This window comes from Mercenaria mercenaria, chromosome 3, assembly GCF_021730395.1.
Source record: "Mercenaria mercenaria strain notata chromosome 3, MADL_Memer_1, whole genome shotgun sequence".
Taxonomy (NCBI): domain Eukaryota; kingdom Metazoa; phylum Mollusca; class Bivalvia; order Venerida; family Veneridae; genus Mercenaria; species Mercenaria mercenaria.
The window spans coordinates 82,907,045-82,923,659 of record NC_069363.1 but is presented as its reverse complement, the minus strand read 5'-3'; the positions used below and the strand labels follow the sequence as shown (position 1 = coordinate 82,923,659).

At 35.2% G+C, this 16,615-nt stretch overlaps 1 protein-coding gene across 1 annotated transcript; it reads right to left on the bottom strand.

Annotated features, from left to right (window-relative positions):
* Positions 1-1,542: 1,542 nt before the first annotated feature.
* LOC123523391 (uncharacterized) lies at positions 1,543-14,852 on the bottom strand. Its single transcript, XM_045301075.2, has 5 exons — positions 14,714-14,852; positions 11,808-12,070; positions 9,514-9,610; positions 8,540-8,855; positions 1,543-3,240 (listed from the first exon to the last, which is right to left on the bottom strand). The coding sequence occupies exons 1-5, from the start codon at positions 14,734-14,736 to the stop codon at positions 2,869-2,871; spliced, it is 1,071 nt and encodes a 356-aa protein (XP_045157010.2). The 5' UTR covers positions 14,737-14,852; the 3' UTR covers positions 1,543-2,868.
* Positions 14,853-16,615: the final 1,763 nt, after the last annotated feature.

Genomic DNA, 16,615 nt, shown 5'->3' with positions numbered 1-16,615 from the left:
TATCAAAAGCCAAGGCTTTTTAAAGCTTGCAGAATTTTGTAAGTTAGCTTTTGATTGGCTAACGGAAGGTTCGTCAGAACGAGGCTATCAATAGCTCGTTGTCAGATCCTATGCGTAGCGTAATAGGATATGTACTTTAGTCAGACTGGATGACAAACACCTGGAAAGATGCAATGGGAACAACCATGTGCCTAAAGCGATCCGGTTTGAAGACTAATATCATAATCATATTTTGTATACCGGGTTTTATAGACAAGGTAATAAAACTAAGGTTGGAAACATCTTCCCTAGTAGTTACTTTTTTATTGATTAAACGGCAAGGATGAATTTTGAGCTCACTTTTATAAGCAGTGATAAACTGAGATTTGTCTCCAAACTTGGATTTATAACCTTGAAACCTGATTTGATATTTATACGCGCAGTCCAGAAATTGACCAATGTAAGGTTACAATCTGAAGCTTGCCTCCTCACTCAAATTTATAACCTTGCAGTCTTGTTTGTTGTTTCTTAGAGCAGTCGTGAAATCAGCCAATGAAAAGGTTTTATTCCAAGACTTGACTACGACTCTTAATTCTTATCTGTTTTTCAAACAATCGTGAAATTGACCAATGACAAGGAAGCCTTACTTGTTTTTAGCGCAATCGTGAAATCGAGCAATGACAAGGTTCGTATTATCCTAGACTGGCCTGTTGTCTTGAAGCCTAATTTGTTCTTGATGCAGTTATGAAAGGTTGCATAGAATCCTAGACTGGTCTGCAGCCTTGAAGCCTTATTTGTTCTTGGCACAGTCATGAAATCGAACAATGACAAGGTTGCATAGAATCCTAGACTGGCCTGCAGCCTTGAAGCCTTATTTGTTCTTGGCACAGTCATGGAATCGAACAATGACAAGGTTGCATAGAATCCTAGACTGGCCTGCAGCCTTGAAGCCTTATTTGTTCTTGGCGCAGTCATGAAATCGAACAATGACAAGGTTGCATAGATTCCTAGACTGGTCTCTGACCTTAAAGTCTTATTTTCTTTTAGCGCAATCGTGAAATTGACCAATGACAAGGTTGCATTCTGAGACTGTTCTCATGAGTTGTTCTTTAAGGCACCTCATGGACCCGTAGTGACAATCGGCAAGTTACGTATTCTCCGTAAATGATTTTGGCATTCTCCGTATGTGATTTCGGTATTCTCCGTGTGTGATTTCGGCATTCTCCGTATGTGATTTCGGCATTCTCCGGGTTTTTACGGAAAGTCTTGCGCGTTGAGCTAAATAGCCTTACGAGAATACATAAACACTCGGAAATTGTCCAGTGTCATAACAGGTCCACTACCTACAATGAAGGGTTATAACTAATAGACAGAATGTATGGAAAGACGAAAACAAAGAAAATCGGTAGATTTAGATATATCTTTAATATTAAACCAAATGATTCTTTTATTTCCTGTATGCCATGCATGCTCACAATAAACGAAATACAAATCTTGAAAAAAAACAGACTGCTACACGTTTTTGTTTGTTTGTTGTTGTTTTTGTTTTGTTTTGTTTTTTTGTTGTTTTTTTTTGTTTTACAATTATCAATACAATGAATTCGAAACTTTGGATTGGGCAGTATAACCGAGTTGATCTAAAATTAAGCAGGTTTGTTAGTCAGGAAGAAGAAAAAATAACACTTTAAAATTCATTAAATTTGAGAATGAGTAATTATTTTTCTTGGAAGAAATGCGGTTGCTGCGTAGGATATGGGGTAATTTAATGAGATATGAAATGTTTTTAAAAAAAATAGTAAAAAAACCAATGTCTAAAGTTTTCTGTTAACTTTCGATAGTATGTATGAATTGATGAAATATTCTATGGTGGCTGAGATGGTACATAACTTTCTATGGCAAAACTGAAACGATGTATCGAGGATACCGTCCTGCTATGCAACGAAAGGAACAAAACATAGTTTTTACCAAAAAAAATAGTTAAAATGATGTAGTGGAAATAATTTTGTACCAAAGTTTTGATATACAAGGAAAGTTTCAGGTCGACTATTTTTTTATTCATTTTATATATTTTTCCTCAAGACCTTTAACCTTCCATGTATTAAGGTAAAAAAAAACACTCTAAATTTAGGAGAAAAAAATCAAATTTCAAACTGCAAGTATAGGTATAACTCAGAATTGTTTTTGGTACTTTTTCATCGTTTTGTATGTATCTTTGTCTTTTTCCGTTTTGTTTCATGACTAACCTATACTTGCTTTTATTTGTATAAAATAAAGAATATTTGATGATGGTAACACTTCCGAAATCAATTAATAAAATTATTACTGTAACCATTGTTTTAATAATGTAAAGCAGGACGGTGATGTAAAAACCCTCAAGATGAATAATTGTTTTAATAAGGTTTTGTTCACTCTATAAATTTGGCGCCTATCCTACCTAAACATCAGCCACCCTGTCGTATACAGCAACCTAATCCTCACTACAAATTAAAACCTCGAAATTCTTTTAACATTAAAAAAAATAATCTTTCGTCCAGCAGTATAAAATATTATCTTTGCTTTGGCAATATTGGGGAAAAAAACATAGTTTTAATTTGAAAATATTAACCTTTAATGTGTAACTATTACTTCTGATTTGACCATATTAATAACATTTTTATTTTACAATATTCATAAAATTTGGTTTCCTCGCCTGACTATCAAACATATATTTTCGAAAAATCTCAATTTCTAAAAGTTTAAATACAATGTATAAATTTCCTTGAAAAGTTATCAATTTTTACGTTACAATTAGTATGATTTTTATAGCATTCAACTTGAATTAGTCATTTTGTATCAGCTTTTAATGTCTAAATAAAGAAAATGTGAGCATGCATGGCGATGGGTAAGACTTTAAGCTGCGCCCCGCCTAGACACTCCGGAGGAGCATCTAGATCTTGCGGACGCTTGCTTGCAGGCGCTTGTGTTAGAATTACTTCCAGTTGGATAACTTCCGGTTGTGTAATATCCGGTATACATGGCGTGTCGTCTGCCAACTTCTTCTTCATGCTTCTCGATGATGTCTATGGCCCCGTTCACGTTGTAAGGCTCCATCAGTTCGGCGCTTGCATTGATGTAGTCATTGCTAATTTTTCTCAGGAAGGCTGTAGTGCGGACTTGTTTCTCGTGCTTTTTGATGACGTCAACAGCGTTGTTTTCTGGCAAAGATTGTCCGGTAATATCATGTTCTTGGATCTTCGGCAACTTGCCCATGTAAAAGTTTACCTATAAGAATTGTCAAAAACTTGTGACCAAGTATCAGAACTAGACATATTACAGATTTAAGTTCAAACACAATCATAAAAGCATTTATATCCTTGCAATAAAATGTGGCAATCAGCATACAATCTAATATCTTTCCAATTTCAATAAAACAAAAATAGGGGACAAACTGGTATATAGGCCTACTTAAGAATAAGCTGTATTTTAGAGCAACATCTTGTAAATTACGCGTGGAACTGTTTTAATTATATTACGACCAAAATCTTATTCAACATTTGAAAATAAATGATTATAGAGAAATGATAAGGAGTAAGGATTTCAAATCCGTAACAAAATCAAAATAGCTTTGTTGTCTAGCCATATCCAACAAAACTAAAAAGAAAATTTAATTTGTATCGGATATAAAAATTCAACATCGGCGTCACAGATTTAGAAATAATTTATGGTTGAACCATGTTTTAATTTAAACGCGACAGAGAGGTTATACGCCAGCAGAATTTCACGAGGGAGTAGCTCGAGTGAATTATTCAATGATGTTTATAACAGATTCGGTGTGTTTAAATGTATTAAAACATGATTCCGCTATATCTTATTTCGATTCTAATGTGCTACAGTGCCTTTTATGTAAACACGTGGATGAAATAGGGAAGCGCTATTTCATGGCGCATATATGGTGCTGAGCTGACGTCAGCGTGATCGTGTTGAAATGATATTAATTAAAACACTGGCGATAATAATAATAATAATATAATAATAATAATAATAAAAAAATTATCCAATGAAGGTAACATACAAAGTGAACATAACATGAAAATGAAATGTAAGCTTATTTTCAGTATGGCCTTCTGTTAAAGGCAAACAAATATCCTGTATAAGTGACCCCCCTTCCCCCCCCCCCCCCCCCCACCAAAAAAAGAAAAAAAAAAAAGCCAGACACTTTAATCCCCAATAAACAATACACATGTATACAAACATTTACGATCTCACAAAATCATATTTTAAAATAATGTATCAATGATCAATGTATTAAATACGAGTAAAAGCTTCCCATTCATCCATCCGACAGACACTCACATAATTATATGAATATTAAAGAGAATAAACAAACAACAGCAAAAATAATAATAATAGAATGTAGGGATAACGCATGTTTTTTCGTGTTATAACGTCTGCAGAATCCCGAGGGATTGGTTGGTGCCCGAGCCCGTAGGGCGAGGGTACCAACGTATCCCGAGGGATTCTGCAGATGTTATAACACGAAATGAACATGCGCTAACGCTATTCTAGCATAAAACGCGGAAAAAATACTAATAAATGAATACATCCTACCTCAACGTCATTAAATTTCCATGAAATGCGCGGGAATGTCTGAGTTGTTTTTTACGTTGACGTCATTTAGTTTTGAATTATCCGTTTTGGGGCCGAATGACGTTTACGCTTTGCCACGGAACTCGCATATATAAAAAGGTGTTATAACAGCACGCGAGCGCGAGAATCTCTCTGTTAACACACGTTTTCTCTCCTGTTAAAACACCCCCGAAATGTGACAAGAACAGCAGTTTTATGCTAGAATAATTAACTGCCATCATTATATGTAAAAACTGGAAGAACTGAAACTGAAACTGCTTTATTTGATTAAACGCCTAATTTTACACATAATATATTCACTGGCGTTGTACATTAAATTATACCAGATTTATATAGCGCCCAAGGCGCTTTACATAGTTCAAATGCAGGGCGCATAATTCATCCTCTACTAGTACAGACACAGAGCGATCTGACCAGAGGGACAGAGTGAGACAAAGCCCCCACGACAGAGAGATCAGAAATCAGATACAGGCTTATCCGGCTAACTTAGCCTAGCTCGTTTCGAATAGACAGCCTGGTTCTTTAACGTGCCCAGTGTATAGCACTGATACACGCAAGGATTGCCTGGGTTCCTGACCAGTACACCTCTAGTTGGGTGGGAAACACTGAAAAGCGTTTCTGAAAATTCCCGAGGAGCTGCCAGGGATCGAACCCCGACCTCAGGATTGGAAGGCCAGTGTGCAAACCACTGAGCTATCCGTCCACCCAAAGGGAACATAATAATTTGATGCACTGGACTGTAACATGAACAAATATCGTTTGAAATGTTTTTTGAATGCTTGTAATGTAGTCGATTTTTTAATTTCAGCAGGTATTTTATTCCAAATATTAACGCTGAAGTACGAGAATGAATCTTTAAGATAATTTGTACGAGGTGTTATACGCAAAACAAGATCTTTGTGGGGATAGTTGTTCTATGTTGCTATTAGCATAATTTAGGGTTGAAAAAGTTTTATCACGAAGAACATATGACGTTACGCTCAAGATAATAAATTTAGAACTAAAATATACGTTGTTGAAGCGTCATGACGTCATTTCTGTTTACGGACGTTAATTTCCCGCGCTATCGTCAGGGCTATTCTCGATAATGGCCCCGGGGTTTATTATGATAATGTGATAATGCATGACGCACTGCGATAATGTGAGATTTTTGGCACAAATTTGTTACTATTTATAGGTACTCATGTAATAAACTTGTATTTTGAAAAAAATAATTGAAGATGTGAGGCTATATGGCGCTCGTATATTTTGAAATAATTTATGTGTTCGAAGATATCTAGCGAGTGATTCTTCATGCCCTATAATAGATTCAGAGAATATATTAAGTTTAATTAAATTTAAATTCTGTTACAGCATTTTGATAGCTCTTCAAGACGAGAGCTATTGCGTTACCCTTGGTAACGACGTCGGCGTCATGTGACACCTCGTTAATGATGTTTAGCAAGCTCATATCTCAGTCATTACTCATCAAAACGGAATGGAGCAACACAGATTCCTTCCCCGTGATAATAACAACTGAATGGCTAAAGTTTCATACCTCTTGTCCTCATTTTGATGAAATTATACCCTTGGTTGTACTTTGCAATATTTTCAGCAAAATACCGTTCGCGATTGCCAGCAAGTTAGTATGTAAGTAGGCTAACTACAAATGGAAACTGAATAAAACTTCAAACGTTCCTTTGCCATCGTAATAACAAATGAATGACATAGACTCCATAACTCTTGTTTTTGTTTGGATGAATCAAGCCCCTTTTTACTGTTAGTTATTACTTTTCAATTTTTTTTAAACAAGCGAGTTAGTATTTCAATAACTACACATTACAACTAATTAAACTTCACAAACTGCTTTGCAATGGTATTTCAAACAGAATTGCGCAGGTCCCATAACTCTTTCTTTCTTTATCTTGAATAACTTGTATTATCATCTGCTGTAAAGTGAAAGGGGAAATACAGAAATGCTGTTTATACATCTGCGTGTCCTTCTAGCTATCTCTCACCCACCTATCCAAAAGTTTTTCGGCGAACGCCGTCTAAAGTCGTTTTCGTTACCTATGCCACGTGACTTCAGTTTGCAAATCAAACTACTTGATAAAGCATTGTAGATAATTTATCAAAATGGAAGACTTAAGCAACACTCTGCCTGATTGGACGCGAGTGTCAATTTCTTTCACTCTGTTGATTGTGCTACGCTGAGTGAAATGTAGACAGAGCGTTTATCCTAAATGACGCTGTTCACAGTTTTAAAGCTAACTTTGGCTCAGTATATTTAGCAAGAATATTGATATATTTCAAAATGATAAGTAAGTTTAATAAATATGATAAAAACTTGTTCAAATACCAACATATATCAAATTAAAGAAAGAGCTGAATACGGTCTGCGTATCACATGAATAAGGGTGTGATAAGAGTCTTTTATGTAGAGAAGTGCTTTTTAAAAGATTTTCCTTGTTACAATTGTCGTCTGTATATGAAAAGGTTTCTTGCTTTTGTGACTTATTCAGATTGCATATTAAAATGAGTACTTGTTTGCTTTGATATATTTGTTATAAATTATCTAACTGATTTATTATATATGAATATTTTTCTTTAGTGTGGTATGCAAATATTGAACTCAGTTGAAATCTATTTTATTATATATATGCTATATAATGACTGAATCTCATTACACTGAAATGAATGAACGCTGCATACAGTTTATATATGTGATATGACTACGGTCAAACTTTACTTATGAACTTTGTTCAGCTGGGACATTTGACCCCTTTTAGGGGCCGCTAGAGCTAAATCTAGAAATGCCTTTATACAGCGTCTCATGAACAGCTTGGTGGATCTTTGTCATACTTGGTCTGGAGCATCATTATAAGGTCCTCTTCCAAATTTATTTATATAGGAACTTGGGCCCTATTAGGGACCACTATAGCTAAAAGTAGATATGCCTTTCTTCGCATTAACCACTAAAATGTAATGGATTTTTATCAAACTCAATGTGTAACAATATCGTAAGGTCTCCTGCTATTTTGTTACAAATAGGGATAGGGACCAATTTAGCTAAAAATATAAACACGTTTAATGACCTCTTCTCATGAACCGCTTCATGAATCTTCATCAAACTACTGCTGTAATTATTCGTCTAATGATAAACGAAACAAAATTGCAACCCTGCGAAACCTTTGCGAAAACTTAAAAGAGAACCATTTAAATTGTTAAAGTGCGGTTAAAGTTTTGCAATTTGGAAAATGTTAGATGAAAGATGAATGTTAGATGAAAAATTCATAAACTTATTTCCTTATTACAATTCGCCGACCATCATTTTTAAAGATATTTCTTGTTATTTTTACTTTTAGTTTTCATGATTTTTATACAGTATCTTCCTCCCTTATTTCCACCCAAAAATAAAAAATCTCGTCTGATTCCGAAACCATCGTCAAATTATTCACCGGCGTATAACCTCTTCGCTGTGTTGATTTAAAAATGCATGTGTATTAAAACAGGGTTCATCTATTTAAAAAAAACATACCGCTGTGTGTCTTTTCGGAATTGTGCATTAAATGAATACAATTTTATTATTGCTCTATTTCATTTTATTGGAACTTTTAATAGAGATGAACAAAACGCTATAACTGACGTTTAAAGATATTAAATGTAGCTAGGATCTTCCATTACCGAGTGGTTAGACCTGCTGACTTAAGATAACCTGCCCCTCACCGATATGGGTTTGACTTTGAGGAAGCCATACTGATGTCTGGCGGAAGGTCGGTGGTTCTCTGTGTGACTACACCTGAAACAATGCACGGAGAGGCGCCTTCTGCCACCATCAAAAGCTGAAAACGTCACCATATGACTTGAATAATGTTGGTGTGATTCTAAGAAGTGTATCTACATTTCTTTAGCCTGAAATTCGCTTTCGTCCTAGGTCTTCAAAATCAAAACATACCTCTGCAGTTTTTCTTCCGATGGCTGGAAGGGTGTCTCTGTTACCATTGAACATTGACCTGTTTCTTGAAAAATCTGCGAAAATTCTCTCAGGTTCTAGTTTGTCATGCTCTTTCTTTCTTGCCTCTTCCATCTTTTTAGTTTCTCTGTCTTTCTTTTCCTTTCGTTTTCTTCTCCTTTCGGCTTTTGCGTCAACCACTAAAGGTGTTGGAGGGCGGTTGGTTGCAGATTCTGAGGAGATGGAGCTCAGGTTTGGAGGTGGCGCAAATTTGTTGTCCACTTGTTGTACTGAGACCGATTTCATGCGTTCTTCGTCTCTGTTTTGAAGAGTAAATTAAGGTGAACACCACATGTGACATGTTTACCTCGTTTGTAAATTTTGGACCAAAACGAGCATAACTGTTGCATCAGACGTATATTATGATACAAATTTTGAGGTATTTATTGCTTATGCAGTTTTATAACTTTGTAAAATTAGATATTTTCTCAAGACAAAATGGTCACTATTTTCTAAATAAGAATTAACTTGCGAAGTAGATTGTTCGCGGTAAAGGTCAACTACAGGACTATTTATAAAACTTTTGCGAGTATCTTTTTTCGTGAATATTACTATTCATTGACTGTAGCGAAGTTAAATCCATAACAAAAAAATCTGATTTTACAGCAGTCTTAAAACGTATGTATTAATGTATACTGAAAAATGTCCTAACCGGCCATCTGAAGAAATGAGCTCCAATTTTATGGATCATGTCACCGGTTATACTAAATATGCAAGGTTCCGTGGTGATAACTTGAACTGTATTTGGAAGACCAGTGGCATACTGTAGCATTGCCATTGGTTAGTTTAAAATCTGATCTCAAAAACAGCCAATCAGAGTCAGGACTTTTGAGACTGGTTTCCAATTTCAGTTTTATAATCCCCAAGGAATATTGATCACAATGCACTATATTTAATTAAATGAAGACATTACACACCTTATAGCCTGCTTTTGTCCTTCCATTTTAGACACAGACCTGCTGGCTTTTCCCTCCAGTTCAGCCGCTATACATGTGTGTCGAGCCGTTGTCATGGCTATAATATAAAACATAAAAGTCTTGGCATTCGATAAAAACACACTTTCTTTTTCTTGCGATCATTTGAACGTTTATAAGAATATTTAAAGCACATACTATATAACAATAAAAATACATCATATACATGCATGCATGCATTGAATGGAACGCTCTTATTTAGGAAGGTGTGGTCGTTGCGTGCTAGGGGGTGGATTCCTTAGGCTTTGGTCCACGAATATCAAAAAGTTATACTAGTAATTACTGAATTTTCACTTCACGAAATCAAACACTTCTACTTGTTGTTACATAAAAGCACATGCTTAAATAACGCCCTTGTGGTCCGATTCCTGCACATCTGAACCCTGAACCATGATAAATTAGACGACAAACCACTTGAAGGTAGTGATTATTTGTTGAACAAAAATAAACTCTATGAAAATTGATTAATTTTGAAATATGCAATTAAACATTTACTTATTGGTTTGTTAGTCACTAGTAAAACAAACTATTGACCCTTTGCCCTCCAGGTCTTGAACAATAGTTCTGACTATTGACCGACAAGCCATACTAACCATACCGCCCTTTTTCCGGAGTAGTGATAAAATAAAATACTTACTGTGTTTAGTCAGGTCCATACACTTTGATATTCAATCTCATATACATACAATAATTGTTAATTATTTGCTCTATAACCAGTTTTTTTTTACCTTCTTAGAGACTTAAAAGACTTGTCCAAAATTTCGGAGGAGACATGTGTGCGATTTAAGGTAATTCTGAACGTTCGGATCAAATTTTTTTTTCTACAATGTAACATTTGATTAAGCTTCAGAATATACTTTGAAAAATCGGCAAATAAAAAACATATAACATATTTTTTTTTTATTTTTTTTTTTTTTTTTTTGACAGCCTGATTTGAAAAGAAAAACTTCACGCCCGTTGTATTAATGGAAATCTAAGGGAAAATCACAATTTTGATGACATTTATGCATATGTAAACTTTCCACAATGAAGATTAGCTTGTTGTAAATGAACCTATGGGCTATAATATGTTGAAATAAGATATTTATGGGTCTGTGTGCTTCTTTTTGAAATATTTGCCCGCGATTAAAGAGGCCCGCGAAGTTTATGCTTATTTCAAGACTTAAATGTTGTAATACATGCATCACATTTTATCTTTAGAAAGATAAAAAAAACGTTGTCGTTTCAATATCTGTATCCACGGGTTGCTTTTAATTCAGGAAATCATTTTCGTTTCCGGATACCGAGTCCAGGCTTATATCTGTGTCGTTCTTCGAGTTATCTATGTGTAGAAAGCAAGATAATATCTTGTGACGATGTGTTAATTATCTCGCTAAAATTAGAAATGAAATTAGTGACCACGAGTTAAAAATGTCTTGAAAACTGGATATTAAGTCATGGTGACAAGAGGCGACCTCATGGTCGCGAGGTGTCGCGAAAACTAGATACTAAGTTGTAATTACGATATTACGAAAACGCACAGCTATTCACTTTGGGCTTCCGTATTTCCCACACATAGAATGTGTCCAAAATACGCGAGCACGTGTTATTGATGGTATTAAAGACATATGAGCCATGCCATGAGAAAACCGACATAGTGGGTTTGCGACCAGCATGGATCCAGACCAGCCTGCGCATCCGCGCAGTCTGGTCAGGCTCCATGCTGTTCGCTTTTAAAGCCTATTGGAATTGGAGAAACTGTTAGCGAACAGCATGGATCCTGACCAGACTGCGCGGATGCGCAGGCTGGTCTGGATCCATGCTGGTCGCAAACCCACTATGTTGGTTTTCTCATGGCGCGGCTCATATCATGCCCCTTTTTCCCCTAAAAAGATTAATCATTAGATATCGATTGAAATCCATAAAATATCTTCATCGGAAGTATCAAACTGTAGAGCTGAAATTACAAATGCATGAAAATAAATCATAAAACTGATAATAAATTTCATTGACCTTATTTATAAGCATTGAGACAGCAGACAATTGTGAGCGTATTGTGAGATAAGACTAGTTATGTGAAATGAATTGTAATTAAATTACCATTAGTAAAAGTTAGTAAATATTGTCCATTATTTGAATATTTGGATGCAATCAAAAATTGTTTAATAATACACAACCGATACATATATAGCCAATTTTAAGGTTTTCATTGCTTCTTAAACCGCACTGCTACATTACTGAATATGTCACATGATTACCTTCGGTGTGTTCTGTCAATTTCTGATCACTGCCGGGCCTCTGACGTTTGATTTCTTCGCAGAGGGAAGATGACGATAGACCACTGATTGGCCTCTGTCGCCTTGTATTTTCAGTGGGCGGAGGACATGGCATGTGCCCGTATACAGTTTGTCTCTGTACACAACTGACGGGCCTGTCTGGCATCACCGTCTCTGAATTAGACGATAATGAGGTTCTTCCAGGTGGAATTGGGGGAAAGCTCACTCTTGCTTTTGTTAATGACCTAAAATATATACACAAATATGTAGTGCAGAATATCTTTACATTTAATTATCATAAATATCTATACATATTATTTATTCATCTATATTTAAGCCGTGCCATGAGAAAACCAACATAGTGGGTTTGCGACCAGCATGGATCCAGACCAGCCTGCGCATCCGCGCAGTCTGGTCAGGATCCATGCTGTTCGCTTTCAAAGCCTATTGTAATTAGAGAACTGGTCGCAAACCCACTATGTTGGTTTTCCCATGGCATAGCTCATTTATACATACTTATGTACATCCTACCAACACGATTTGCGGAATGGAAAAAAATACAATACAGCCACCCCTGTCTGCAAAGACCATTCATTGGAAATGAAAATAGTGCCTTTTATATGCAGATTTTAAACAAAGTGGCTTCTATACGGAAGTGGCCTTCAAAACTGTGTCCGTATTCATCAACGATTTAAGTCTGAAATTTATACTTTGAAATGCTAAAATTATTTTACCCTGTATTTGTAAATCTTGTCAGGATTTTAATGAAATTTAGTATGAATATGGCATATTCTACAGAAAAAGGCTATGCAGAGTTTCAGCAGTTTGACTCTAATTTTTCAATCAGAAACAATCCTTGTCATAATAGTAGGATTATTTCTAGGATAAAGAGATAAAGAAAATGTGTTCCTCGGATATTTCCCTCTTTCTCTCTGGTATTTTATGGAACAGAATTTACATCGAATACAACACTACGTCCATGTACGGGGAGACTTTTACTCGTCTTTTACTCATTTTCACTTGATATATTATGATTTAAAAACAACTAAACATAGATCCTTTACCTAATACAGTACATTATATGAAAACAAAATACAAAACTGCATGTGTATCTTTACCAATGGTATTATGTACAATATAAACAAAGACAAAATGTCTTGTAATATCTATTTTAAGGGGTATTTGTCTAGAATGAATTTGACATTTTAAATAAGGATGAATGTGATATTAACTAGGTCATGTGATGATGTAAATTATTATTATTATTATTATTATTATTATTATTATTATTATAGTAGATAGCTACAAGATGTAATCGCTGGTTCAACTTTTATCAATAACTTAATGACATGACAGACTGCAGACTGGCCGTTTAAAAATAACTAATAGAATTAAAGAAGGGGTTTGGCAAAATTAACTTAATCTAAAAGCAAAGGATTATCCGATTTACTGATCAACAGAAAGCAGCAAAATTGCTCAAAGTCAAAAAATCATGATCCAATGCCTTTCTCGCGTTAAAGCGCGGAATATCATTCCACGACTGTTGTGTAGATTCACGTTCTTCCTTCCAAAACAAATTATTAAAGCAGCATGCCTCCAGATTTGGCTAAAAATAATCTTTCTTTCAAATTGAAGTTTGATCATATTATGAACATTAGAATATGAATTTTTGTTTACATAATATATTTTAAAAGTTCCAAATCAAGAAAAAAAGATGACCGCGTTGGGAATCGAACCCCAGACCGCCGCGGCAATAAAGAAATTTTCCCGTCGTCGTAACCAATAGCGCTATAGCTGAAGAAGTGAATACTAACTCCAAAATATAGATATTTATATTCGAGGAAGTTTACCTGGAGTGAAAGCGTGACAAACGCTTTTCAATTTTCATCGTAAAAGGTAGTAAAAAAAGTAAATTCTCAAGTGATTCCGTAACATAAAGTTTGTCAGTAATTAAGTTTTAAAGCCTTCTTAAGAAATATAGCATTTCTTTCAAGATATGTAAAAAAAAAACATACTTCTTGTTGTCGAACGATCTGGAGGCATGCTGCTTTAAAGTATCAGTTAGGATCTGAATAAGATATACGATTGCTTAAAGTATCCGGTCCACAAATAAGCAAGTTCTATAAAAAATAAATATCAATATTGATGCCTGGTCAGTTCATATAATTTTGGTATCATTTGAAAGTGTACTGTCTACTGCAAAAGAAAATATAAATTACATGACACAAACATGTTATAGATTTTTTTCATAGTCTTCAATGATATTTCAACAGAAATCTAGTTCTAATTACACTGTAAGTATACCTATTTGTGTATCGGATACCTTAACTAACTGTCATGAGAATATGTATCATTTCTTTCTTTGTAGCCTCTTACGGATGTAATAAGTCTCCAGTAGGCCTAAATAAAAGTAGATCTACTTTCTATAATGTTCTGGTTTGACATTTTTTTGTGAATCGATATAAAAATATAATTTCCACGCTGTACTGTTTTAAATAAGTTCTTTTTCTTTTGTTCTTTTCTTTTTTTTATAGAAGACAACACTGAAATTTAATGTGTAATATGTTTTATGCTTATGACTGTTATATTGAATAAAATTAATTTGCTGAAAATATTTATGTCCTATTTTCAATGTACATGTAAAAGAAAATATTCACTGTACGCAAGTAAAGATGACTGGATATTTCTACAAGAAATTCAACCTTTAATTTTCACAAAAGTATTTTTTACAACATTTTTAATGTAAATACTTAAGGGTTGGTCTGTTTAAAAACAATTCATTTGATAATGAAAAACATATTCGAAAGACAGATTTCGTGTTTAAGCAAACCACGATAAGCGTAAACAACTGTAAGGCTTTAATAATATAAATAATAGTTTTAACAAACCTTTTCTGGTCAGGTTGATCCATACTGAAGATAGTTTGCCCTGATATGAACAAACTTCGGAGACTCGGTATCTATCAACCCGAGATACTGATGGCGTCAAGCTTCATTGTCGACGTCGCTTAGTTACAGAGTCATGTGACTTCCGGTGCGCCTCATTTCGAAAACGTCGCAGACAATTGAAACGTAGAAGTCGCAAAGTGACAATGAGGTTTCGTCCTAGTTGCGGTTTTTAGACCGCACGTTCGTCAGTAGAGTTGAGAGAGGCTACATACATGCCAAGTTTGGTTAATTTCATTCTCTGTCGGTACTGATGGATCTGATAAGATGTTTTTATTTAGAAAATGCTCACTACAACTGACAAAACATAAACATTAACAGTGAACGTCTTCATCGACCTATCAACATACAAAAGGAAGTCATTTAAATAGTTCTATGTTCGTTTCTACAATTAACACCATGTTTCTAATGACAACAAAAGCATGAATATATTTTCTGCGATTAAAAAGAAACAGTGACCGAATATTTGAGAATCCCAGTGTCCAGCTGTGTTGTTTTCTTTTTTTTGTCGGGCCCAAACTCTGCAGTTTTGCGCGAAGATGATTTTTTTAATAAACTGAATCTACAAAATTTTGCTCTTATTCCTATCTATAGTCATCGTCTCATTGGTCAATAAAAGCATTTGAGCCACGCCATGAGAAAACCAACATAGTGCCTTTTCGAACAGCATGGATCCAGACCAGCCTGTGCATCCGCGCAGTCTCGTCAGGATCCATCCTGTTTGCTAACGGTTGCTCTAATTACATTAGGCTTTGAAAGCGAACAGCGTGGATCCTTACCAGACTGCGCGGATGCGCAGCTAAGTCTGGATACATGCTTGTCGCAAAGCCACTATGCTGGTTTTCTCATGGCTCGGCTCATTTGAAATTGGCGAAAACCCCTTTTTTTGCAGGCCGGCCAGAATTTTCTTGTATTTTTGCCGGTGCTGACAAAACTTGTCTTACACAGAGCCATGGACCAGATATTTCTATCTGTACCTTCAATCAGTGAAAAGGAGAACGGTCGTCTAGTGGTTAAGGCGTCGTTCGCTCAGCTCTGGGGCGTTGGATTCGAGCTTCACTGTGGTCACGACCACGCCCTCTCGTATGACACGAGGACTGGTTTTTCCAGCAAGCGGACTCGAAAGTGGTTCAAAAAAGGTTGAAGCTTTCATCACAATCGAGACAAAAAATGGTATAAACTAAGCTAACCAGTGAAAAATTCTTATAATTTATTTCACTTGCAGAATTTTGCTTACACAAAACGGTGCATTAAAAGATTTAGACTTGACGTTTGAAGTTACGGGCTGTTATTAAGCATCGTATTGTAGTCACCTATAATGTTTCATGATAAATATTATATACCGAAAACCAAACAAGTACCCGCATAAATTTACTTTGATTAAAACATCATAAGTGTATTTAAGCCATATAACCGAAGTTAATGATGTGAGGATCTAGTTCTACAGACCTTTGTTGCAAATAACTCGCATTTGCTTTAACAGAGTAAATATGACAATGAGTAAATTTATAAATTTTTTCGTTGCTTGTCATTTTGCCGTTCCGCGTGTTTGGATCGACAACGATGAAAGTTAACGCACGGCTGAATGTTATCACGAAACAAATACAGCGCAGACAAATGGAAAAATAAGAAAACCGTATTGTTGAAATTCCCCAATTCGTATTTTTAAGAATTTTTTTTTTCAGCGGAAGATACAAAACTGCAGATTATGTGTGATTATGCCATGTAAAAAATATGGTATAATAAGATGTGCATTTGTATAACTTCGCATAAGTGAGTGTATCTTAAATATTTACAGCATAATCATTCAGTTTCAAAAATATTATGCTAGACAAATTTGAAATC

Excerpts from the sequence above, each read along its gene's own strand:
- LOC123523391 (XM_045301075.2), bottom strand. The coding sequence starts at position 14,736 with ATGGATCAACCTGACCAGAAAAG. Across the intron at positions 12,071-14,713 it reads GATCAACCTGACCAGAAAAG|GTCATTAACAAAAGCAAGAG; the intron begins GTTTGTTAAAAC and ends TATATATTTTAG. Across the intron at positions 8,856-9,513 it reads GGACAAAAGCAGGCTATAAG|AGACGAAGAACGCATGAAAT; the intron begins GTGTGTAATGTC and ends TCTTCAAAACAG.